Source organism: Haliaeetus albicilla, chromosome 5 (genome assembly GCF_947461875.1).
Source record: "Haliaeetus albicilla chromosome 5, bHalAlb1.1, whole genome shotgun sequence".
Lineage (NCBI taxonomy): Eukaryota > Metazoa > Chordata > Aves > Accipitriformes > Accipitridae > Haliaeetus > Haliaeetus albicilla.
Window position 1 is genome coordinate 7,168,845 of NC_091487.1, and position 10,340 is coordinate 7,179,184.

A 10,340-nucleotide genomic window follows, 5' to 3' on the forward strand; every position below is an offset into this window, starting at 1 on the left:
CATCATCATATGGCCAGTCTAAATTAACTACCCATTAACACAGGCTTTCCACCCTTCCACCTCCCTCAAAGCAGAGGTCTTTCTCCATCAGCCCCTTCCCGGGATGTGTTCGGGGGCTGCTGGCCGCCCCCCGAGCGGGGGCCCCGGCGGGGCAGGCAGGTCCCCTGCCCGCTGGGACGCGCCCGGCGCCGCGGAGGTCGCCGCCTTCTCACCCGCTCTCTAGGGAAGCCCGATGCTCATACCGAGGAGGTCTGGGTTTTGGTTGGGGTTTTTTTTGTTTTGTTTTGGGTTTTGGTTTTGTTGGGTTTTTGGTTTTGTTTTTGTTTTGTTTTGTTTTATCCCTGTCCGAAGTGGTTATTTGGGATCTTTCATTGAGCTGCTCAAATCACTGTTTTTCCCTGGCGGAAAGGACAGAGATGGATTGGAAGGAGAGTCTTCCTCAGCAACATTTATAGATGATTCTTTCCTCTTCTCTGATTTTTTTTCCTCTCCCTTTTTCCCCCTAAGCAGATCGGCAAATCAAACCTGGGTCTGTAAAGTGAAGCCGAAGAGTCTCCCCTTTTATTTTTTAAGTTTCTGTGGAGTGTCTCTGAACTCGTGAGTTTTGTCTGTGCTTTTATGTCTCCCCAGCTCTGTCGGGTTTTATGAAAATGAGCAGTATTGAAAGCTTTTCCATCCCGCTAGCTGTGAGCCTCACATAAATGATGTAAATGGCTCGAAGGGTTTTTTTCAAGTGAACTGTGTAGATCTGTGAAAATAATATCAGGGTTTTCCGTCAGAATGAGCTTAGCACTGTACTGAGGCGTACCATAATCTGACCCGACACCTCCGACCATCTGCGCTATCTATCTGCCTTCTGATTTACCAAATCTTCACAAGCAAAAGACAAATTGTACTTGATACTAAAGAAAAGACGGCGAGCCCCAGTCCAGCTCCATTTCTGCGGAGAAATGATTGGAGAAAATGTAAATCTGTTTAATTTCGGTCTACGGGCAACTAGCAAAGGAGCTTTCTTAAAGAAGGGAAGAAAGGAAAACAAACAAAAAAAAACAATGAGAAAAAAACAAGGAAGAAAAGGGAAGGGGAAAGAGACAATAACAAGATATCAAATTAAGAAGGGATTTCTTTGACAAGCATTCTGGAAAAAAATGCATTGCAAAGAGCAGAGGAGAGAACATATTGAGCTTAATTCAAAATATATGCTGCCTTTCGGAGCATGGTCCCTAACGTTCCCGGGAAGAAATTGCCACTGAGCAGCTATATGTAGAATAAAGATTGGCTTCTTGATTCGCACCCCCCCCCCTTCTCTCCAGAAAACAAATCGTATCCTCACAGCTCCGAAAGTGATTTCATCCCTGCCCCAAGACGGCTGGAGGTTGCCTCGCTCCTCCGAAGGGCCGGCCGGGCTCTCACCTCGCCCCCAGCCCCGCGGTCACTCGCTCGGGAGCTGGGGGGGGTGGGAGGTGGAAAACCCTCGGGGAGTGATTACTACTAGGTGATCAATATTTCAAAAGATTCCTGAAATCTGCTTTAAGTCGCTGTCCTGACCTACAAATGACTTCTCACTCCCTGCGACTATTCTCGGCGTCTATTCAGCCGAAAACAATACGGGTTTAAATGTTAAAAAAAAATAAAATAAATAAAAATTAAATTATAAAGCTTTAGTTGTACGGAGAAGGGCGCTGGGCTCTTTGCAGGTAATTCCTCGTTTTAACGGAGGTGGGAAGTCACCTATAGGGGGAAGGGGGAGAGTTTTCCCCTAAATCTCGGCTCTTCTTGCGGTCCTGCCGCTGCATCCATTGTCACTGACACTCACTCCCAGCACCGCTGTCCCTGTTACGCAGCCGGTTTTTTATCTGATTTCTCAGCTCCTGCCTCATCCCCCTCTCCGACCCCGGGTGCATCGAGCCCCGGGACCGAACCCCACAGCTTTACCGGGGAGGCTGTAGGGGGGTCCCGGCCATCCATCCCATGGCGGCGGCCGCTCCCTCCAACTTTCCGGCAGCCAAACCTCAGCGGGTCCCCCCCCTCCTCCTTCTCCGCCTTGCAGCCCGCTGCCCCCTGAGCTGCTCTGCCCCTGCCCGGAGCGGAGGGACAGGGCGGAGGGGTCGCGGTCCCCGGGGAGCCGGACGGGCCGGGCCGGGCCGGGCCGGGGGAGCCCCCGGGAAGCGGGGCGGGGGAGCCGGGGCGGGGGAGCCGGGGCGGGGAGGTGGTGCCGGCCGGCGGCGCGGGGCCTTCCGCCGTGATTGGCAGCGGCTGACAGTGAGTGGCAGCCCCGCCATGGAAACCCGGGAGCCAATCTGCCGAGCCCGGCAGCAAATCAGCCGCTCCCGCAGCAGCGCGGCGGCGGCGCGGAGCTGGGCTTGTGCCTTTTCTTTTTTTCCTTTTTTTTTTTTTCCCCTTTTTTTCCTTTTTTTTTTTTTCCCCTTCCCTCCCTCCCCCCACGCCCGCCCTCCCCCCCCCCGCTCCATCCTCCTCCGCCTCGCCCCTGCCCACCGCCCCCAGTCGCCGGAGCCGCCGAGCGCTCCCCATCGCCTCTCCGCCCTCCACCGTCCCTCCCGCGGCAGCTCCAGCCGGCGCCGGAGGAGGAGGAGGCAGAACCGGAGCGAAGGGCGGCCGCCGGGGCCGCTGCCCGCTTCCCCGCCGCGGGGGTGTGCGCGGCGGCGGCGGGCATCGCCGGGGGGTGCGCGGAGCGCGGAGCGGAGCCCGGCGCCGCCTCCATGTTCCAGCTGCCCATCCTCAATTTCAGCCCGCAGCAGGTGGCCGGGGTATGCGAGACCCTGGAGGAGAGCGGGGACATCGAGCGCCTGGGGCGCTTCCTCTGGTCCCTGCCCGTGGCCCCCGCGGCCTGCGAGGCCCTCAACAAGAACGAGTCGGTGCTGAGAGCCCGGGCCATCGTGGCCTTCCACACGGGGAACTACCGGGAGCTCTACCACATCCTGGAGAACCACAAGTTCACCAAGGAGTCCCACGCCAAACTGCAAGCCCTCTGGCTGGAAGCGCACTACCAGGAGGCGGAGAAGCTGCGGGGCCGACCCCTGGGGCCGGTGGACAAGTACCGGGTGAGGAAGAAGTTCCCGCTGCCCCGCACCATCTGGGACGGCGAGCAGAAGACACATTGCTTCAAGGAGCGGACGAGGCATTTGCTGCGGGAGTGGTACCTGCAGGACCCTTACCCCAACCCCAGCAAAAAGCGGGAACTGGCTCAGGCCACGGGACTTACCCCCACGCAAGTGGGCAACTGGTTCAAAAACCGCAGGCAAAGGGACAGGGCAGCAGCCGCCAAGAACAGGTAAGGTGCTGCCCGTCCCGTCGGGGCTCAGGGGCCCCCCGCCACCACCAACTTAGGGAGGCTTCGCCCCCGCCCGCCGGGGCCGGGGGGCTGCGGGGGCCGGTGCGGGGCTGCCGGCAGAGGCAACGCGGCCCCGGCGCTGCCCGCCAGCCCCGCCTCGGGGGACGGGGAGAGGTAACCCGGGAAGTTTCTTCCCGGGAAATACAGCGAGATCAAGTAGGAGCAGCGGGAAAACCCTACGGCTTTTTTTTTTTTTTTTTTTCTTTTTAAAAATTATTTTTAATGGGGAGAGGGAGAGACACCGCCCGGGCGCGGCGGGCGGTGAAGCTGCCGTGACCCCGGCACGACCTGGAGGCAGAAGGACCGCATTCAGCGGCGTATAAGGGGAGAGAACCCCCCCTTCAAAGTTTTGCCCGGACATATAAATACCAATTTCATACATGTCCACCTGGAGCAGAGCCGGCAATGCCCCTCTGCGGGCCCTGCTCCATTGCAGAGAGCCGCCTTGCCCTAAACCTCCGCCGGCGCCAGCCGGGAGCGTTTCTTGGGTAATTGTCTTATTTCTCTTCTCCTCTCCTTATTTTTTTTTTTTTAATCTTAAAGAGCAAAATCGCGGCTCTAAATAAGAGGTGTTACCCCGACACTAGGGACACCAGCAGACGCCCCGGGAAGCGGGGAATGGAACAGGGTCTCCCCGTTATCTCCTCTCCGGGAGCCCGGGGCGGTCGCTCCCGCTGGTCACCCCGCCGGCCCCTGCGCACAGCCGGGCGGCCGCACGTCGGGGGAAGGGGTGCTGTCACCCGCAGCCCCTTTTCATCGGCGGAGAGGGAAGATGTAAGGGCCTGCTGGAGGGCAACCGCCGCCCGGGAGATGCTGCGGGCAGTTACCGACCCCTCGGATGAGGCCCGGTTTGGGGACAGGCCGCGGAGGGCAGCCGGACCCCCCCCCCCCGCCCCCGGCCCCGGGTGTGCCGGCCGAGGAGCGGGGCTGGCCCTGGGGTGGGCACCCAACCCCTCAGGCAGAGTCGCCAGACTGGGCTAACTGGTGTGAGCTGGAGGTGGGGGCAAGCGGCGTGGGGATGCGGGTCGGGGGGGAGTGCCTTGGGGGGGGGGGAGGGGGAAGCGGGGGGCTGCCGGGGGGGGGTCCCCGGGTGGCGGAGGGCCGGGCGGTGATGCTGTGTGTGTGCCGGTTCCTTGCAGGCTACAGCAGCAGGTCCTCACGCAGGGCTCGGTGCGTTCGCTGCAAGCGGAGGAGGAGAGCGGCGGGGAGGCGGTGGGGGCCGCCTCCAGCCCCGCAGCCAGCCTCTCCAGCAAAGCGGCCACCTCCGCCATCTCCATCACATCCAGCGACAGTGAATGTGACATCTAACGCCACCGCCATGACAAACCGGGGGGGAGCGGGAGGTCCGGCTAACCGGTGCCTGCCTCCCTGCCTGCCGACACGGCCGGAGCAGCTGGGCTTGCGATCGCCCGGCCGCCGTCGCCAAAAGCCGGGGTACGGGGCTCTTCTCCCCAGCCACACGCCGCCCGCCCGATGCCTCCCTCCCAGTCCCGCAGCAGACTGCATTAAAAAACGTGATAAAAGTCGTTGTCGCCTTTATTTCGAAGGATTTGCAGAATTGATGCCTGAGAAAAAATAATTAAAGAAAGTCCAGAAAACGTAAAAAAAAAAAAAAAAAAGAAAACAAAAAACCCGAATGCCAAGTTGCAAAATGTCTGAGCGCCTGCCCTTATCCCGCGGGGATGTTTCATGTTGAAAAGACGCTGTTCTTTTGGTTGGGTTTTGCTTTACTTTAAAGGGTTTTTTTTATATATATATATAATGTTTATTTACTTATTTAAGGGATTGCTATGGTAGATTTTTTCTATTATTATTATTAATTATTATTATTTTTGGCTTGTTCTCTATGTGCACAGGTGACTTGTAGAGCATGTGCAGGACGAAACTGTATGAAGCAGCCTAAAACCATAATAAAATATTTGGTGAACGACCCTCGCATCTGCTTTGAAATGACGGTGTCGGTCTCAAGCCCGCCAGTTTACGCAGAGCAGATCTCCGAGGCCACGGGGATTTCAGCAGCAGCTCGGCAGGAACCGAAATAGCCGGGTCCCGGGGACCGGGGGTGATGTTTTTGCGAGGCAGGGAGCCGGGGGGAGCCGGGCCGAAGCGAGGGGAGCGGGGCCGGGGCTGGCGGAGGATGCGGGTGCCCGGGGAAGGGAAGGAGAAGGCATCGCTGCAGCTTCTCCTCTCCCAAAAGCTTTTGGGATTATCGGCGGCGAATTTTCGGACAGGGACGAGGGAAAAGGAAGGGAAAACAAAAAAGGAAAAAAAACCCAAACAAACAAAAAAAAAAAAAAAGGAGGAGAGTAATGGTTGGGGACAGCGCAGCCGGGGAAGCCCTCACCTGGCAACTGAAAGGAGAAGATGGGGAATGAACAGCTCTCCATGCCCGGGAAGGGCCGGATCGGGGGCGAAATCACACCAAATCCCGGCCCTGCGATGTGCCAGGGGCTGTCCCCTCCATCCGCCTCCCTCCTTTTGTTTTGCGGCGGTTTTGCTGGAGGAGACCAAACGCCAGGTCTAAGGAGCGTGCTAAGCTTTTTCCCCCAGCAGAAGGATTTTATATTATACAATTTGACATTGATCTTTAAATCGCCTGAGCTGTGCTTTTTTTGTCTGCTCGGTCTCATCGCGTTTACTTCCCCGTCCTCAGAGAGATGCCTCCCCAGTAAGCTGATTGCTCGGCTCGTTTTATTTAGCAGCCGAAGCCTTGTTCGGGGGAAGCCGGGCAGAGCCAACCCGCAGCGGCTGCGAGCAATGCCCCGGCTCCTGCTCGGCTCCGGCTCCCCTGCAAAGGCACGGAGGCGGCCGGGGGGGTCCGTGGGGGTGGGCACGGGGGCCAATTCAGCTCCGTGATAGATTAATTCAATCGTGCTGCCTTTTATCCAGAGGTATATTCCTGCCTCGGCGGTGGCTTTTCCCCTAAGTTAGCATTTAAAGCCTGAAAGGCGTTGGCACCGCCGATGTCTAAATTTACGTTTCATCCCCAATGCATGTGCCTTGCTTTTCCTTACAGACCATCCCAGGGACGGGGCAGGTAGCAGGTATTTATTAGCTGGTTTTTAAGTCCATTTACAAGCCACTATTTCCCTGGCGGGGTGTAATTCAGGGTGTCGGGAGCTGTGTTTTGCCAGAGCGGCGGATGGCAGGGCAGGGGAACGGGGGGGTTTCCAGCTTCTTTTAGGGGGTACCCACCTGCGGGGGGGGGCTGGAGAGCACCTTGCACCCCAACCCTCTGCCAGGTTTGTTGCCTCTTAAACCCCAGCGGGTTTGTGCCCGACAGAGCCGTGCGTGGTTTTGCTACTCAAACCTCAAACGAGGTGGGGATTTTGCCTCGGTTTTGGAGTTGGTGGGTTCGCTGGCGGGCAACGCTTCCCACCCACGAGTGTTTTGGGGGGAGCAAAAGCCGTTTTCCCCCTCAAAAAGGAATCGGCTGAAACACACCGTATTCTTTCTTTCCTTCGCCGGGAATCGGTGAAGCGGATTGCAATTTCTCCATTGGCTTCTGCTGGCATTTATTGTGGGGAATTAAAGCTTTCGAAAAGACATAGAGAGAGGTGGAGAATTAGATGAATATACACGCTCAGCCTTTGATAACGAGGAATGACTTTCTAACTAAAAAAAGCTGGAATTTGGACAATAGGCAACGGCGTGAATATTATATATTTCGACAAAGGGTTTAAGTGGTCTGAAGGATGCTGGATCTCCCGAGTGGGCTATGGAGGGACCCTCCCGGGGATGCCCCGTGCCCCCAGCCGCAGCGAGGGCACAAAACCTTTCCCCTTCCGAAAGAGCGGAGCGGAGCACGGAGCCACCCTGAGAAGGGCAACCCCGGTCCCCGGGCTTGCTCGGGGTGGGAGAATCAGGAGAGCTGAGCATCCCCCAGCCCCGCTTATTCACCGCCGGAGCTCCGCAGGGACCGGGGCCGCGGGGCTGTACGGATAAGACCCACGGAAGAAAAACGCTTTCCCACCCCACCCCCCCTTTTTTTTTTTTCCTTCTGCCCTTTCCCTTCCCTCATTGAAAGGGAATGCCCTTCCCCTGGCATTTTCAGCAGGTTTGGGGTTTTTTTTTTCTAAAGATCAGCCCAAGCCATCGCCCTCCCGAGCCTTCGGCTGTTTTAAAAATAATAATAATAATCGGGGAAGAGGGAGGGAGCTTGTATTTACATTAAACAAAACGCTCAGAAAAGGGTCGCTAAAAAGTCTGCCTTGACCCCTCTCTCTCCGGTTTAACAAAGAAGGAAAATATTGTATCAAAAGTGAAGTGAATGAGGAGGGCGGAGAAGAGAAACGGCTTTTCCTCTATTCAGCTGGGGGGGTGGGGGAAGAAATGTTTGAATATTTCCGTTTCTTTTGAGAAGCGGGGCAGCCCCGGGCAGGGCTGAATGGGAAAGTCTTGTAAGCGGGCTGGGAGGCTGTCAAACTGCTCAGAGTAATCACTGCTAATGAAGGGGTCTCCAGCCCTCCCTGGGACAAAGGATGCTTACGAGTGCTCGCCGGGGCTGAATAGCTAATAAGTTTGCAAGGGGGAAAAATGAGTGAGCTGTCCGTAAATTGATTTTGCAAGAGCAAAAAAAAAAAAAAAAGAAAGCAAAAGGCTTGCAGGTTGGGGAGAGCCTGGCCCCGGTGCAGCAGGGGACAGAAGGCCCACTTATCCGGGACGCATTGTCCCAGCCCCAGCGCTGCAGAGGAGGGCTGCTGCTGTTTGCGCTGGAAACCGGTGTGGAGGGCGGGCTGGGGGATACAGGAACCTTGGAAAAGCCACACTGGTCTTTCCAGGCCGGGAGTGCTGCCCCAGCTGCTGCCTGGCACACGCGAGTGCTCCCCACACGTCCATCTTTGCGCTCCAGTTTGCACCCGCCTTGCAGAGCACTCATCCCGGCCCCCAGCCCGATCCCACAGAAGGGAGCGACTGTTCCCTAATTCTCCTGCCACCCCCTTTTGCTCCTTATCTAACCATGGCATTTTCTTTGCAGAACAGAAAAAAGGGTGGGTGTCCGGAAAGCTGTTGAATATTTCACTTCCACCAGCACCGGGCTTGGGAGGGTTCCTTTACAACGGATCCGCTTTGGCTTGCTGGCCTGGGAGCTGGGGGGGTATCAGAGGTTAGAAAGGAGGCTGGGTTCATTGGGAAGCACCCTTGTGTGACAATAAGACCATGTAGCTCAGAGCTGGGGGAAACATGAGACTGAGCTGCATTTTGGACCTTTCACGCATCCAATTAAAGGCTTGGGAGGATCAGACTCTATCACAGATCCAGTTACCCCTGGCCGATGCAGGGGTAATACCATGAGAGAGAGTGTAACACTCCCCAGCGATGTCTGTACCTGCCTCTCAGCAACACTGGGCACTGGCTTTTTTATATTCATATTATTTCTTTCTTTTCCAGGAGAAGATCCAAATGTGCTTGCTGGAAGGGAGGGTGGAAGTGTGGGAGGCCAAAGGGAAAGGGCACTGTGGGGTGCAGAAGCTGCCAAACTTTGACCTATCCTCTCCCTTGTCCCCTCCCCAAGGCCACCCTGTAGCCCCAGCACCCACAAAGGACCCTGAACCCTGGGCTGACCTTGGCTTGCCCCCCCCCCCCCCCCGAGGGGGGCCCAGAGAGTGAGACCTAGCTGGGAATCAAGTGAAGGAACATGACCATCTTAGATCCCCCAAGGGATACAGCACTTTGCACTCTATTGGCATTTATTCTTGGCAGTGGGGTGATGGATAAAGCCCTTGGATTTCTGTTCCCTTCTGTTTCAGGACAGGCTGCAAGACCCCCAGAAAAAGGCCAGGAAATGGCTCCCCTCCCTTCATTACTTGCTACATTCAGTCTAAGCCCCCTGCCAAATGCAGAAATTCCCTAGAGAGCCCATTTTAACCTTGCTACCTTCTGATCTGTGACATGGACCTCTCTGGCACACACCTTGCCCCGAAAGAAATATGGTTTGGAGGGAACTTTCCGGCTTCAAACGTTATAAAAGCAAAGTGGGTTCACATATTTGTCCCCTCTGCCTCTTCCCAGAGGTAGGGGAGATGCACTGTGGCCCCACAACCCTCCACACCTCGTTAGTTGTCCCCTTACACTTAGCAGAGTTGGTGCCACTCCATCCCACTGGACTCAGCCCTGGGACATCAGCCCTCAGCACCGCTTCCACTCTTTCTGTCCCAGAAAGCATAAAAATGGTGCCAATCACCCAGTGCTTCCCCTCACAGACTCTTATTGCACCGCATAAAGTAAAACCCAAGGGGGATTTCTTGCATCTTGGGATTGCCCTATAGCGCTGAGCTAAACCCCCACTGTGGCTTTCCCCACCATGACCCACGCACACGGCATGGGTGGGATGGGACCTGCGCCCTCTCCACTTATGGCTGGGGGAAAAGCGTCTCCTTTCCAGCGATGGCAAAGGAGGGGCTTGGTGGGATCTCCAGGACTCCCTGCCCACCGTGCCTATCCCAAGCCGAATAATGATGGAGACGGTGTCAGACAAGACTGGGAGCTTGCTATCCCCAAAATCTGGATTTGCAGCTCACCCTCAGACAACCAGGACAGCTTTGTTGGGAGGGTGTCCACATGGAGACCAGGCTCATGGGGTGGTCTCTTTCCCCCAACATGCCTTCAGCCAGCACAGACTCCTGCCTGGAAAAAATCTGGCAGGTTTTTAGCTTTTTCATGTCACAGTAGAGACCTGTCATGGAGCAGGCAGCCACTTTGCTGTGTCTGCACTATCAAATGACATGTCCTGGCACTGCTGCCCACTGGTGCGGGCCCTGCTGCGTGCTTTTCAGCCCTCTCACCCTCCAAATAGGGTGGCTGTGTCCACAGTGCCGATGGGAAAGGCTCCACACCCTGTGCTGGCTATTGAGCCATTCCCCGGGGACCGTGTGGGTCAGCTCTGCCTGGTCTGAGGCAATCCGTGACAGGAACTCTTCTAACGTTTTAATAGGATGAGTGCTGAACCTCAGTGCCCTTATACGTTTTAATGTACAGATACAGCTGG

General features: G+C 56.4%; 2 protein-coding genes across 2 annotated transcripts; one reads left to right on the plus strand and one right to left on the minus strand.

Moving 5' to 3' along the window:
- Window positions 1-1,836: 1,836 nt before the first annotated feature.
- Window positions 1,837-2,674, minus strand: LOC138685345 (cuticle collagen 2-like). The gene is made up of 2 exons (XM_069782986.1): window positions 2,497-2,674; window positions 1,837-2,300 (listed from the first exon to the last, which is right to left on the minus strand). Exons 1-2 carry the CDS (start codon window positions 2,672-2,674, stop codon window positions 1,837-1,839), a joined length of 642 nt encoding a protein of 213 aa, XP_069639087.1.
- Window positions 2,468-4,916, plus strand: SIX6 (SIX homeobox 6). Its single transcript, XM_069783203.1, has 2 exons — window positions 2,468-3,292; window positions 4,492-4,916. Exons 1-2 carry the CDS (start codon window positions 2,721-2,723, stop codon window positions 4,658-4,660), a joined length of 741 nt encoding a protein of 246 aa, XP_069639304.1. The 5' UTR covers window positions 2,468-2,720; the 3' UTR covers window positions 4,661-4,916.
- The last annotated feature ends 5,424 nt before the right edge of the window (window positions 4,917-10,340 follow it).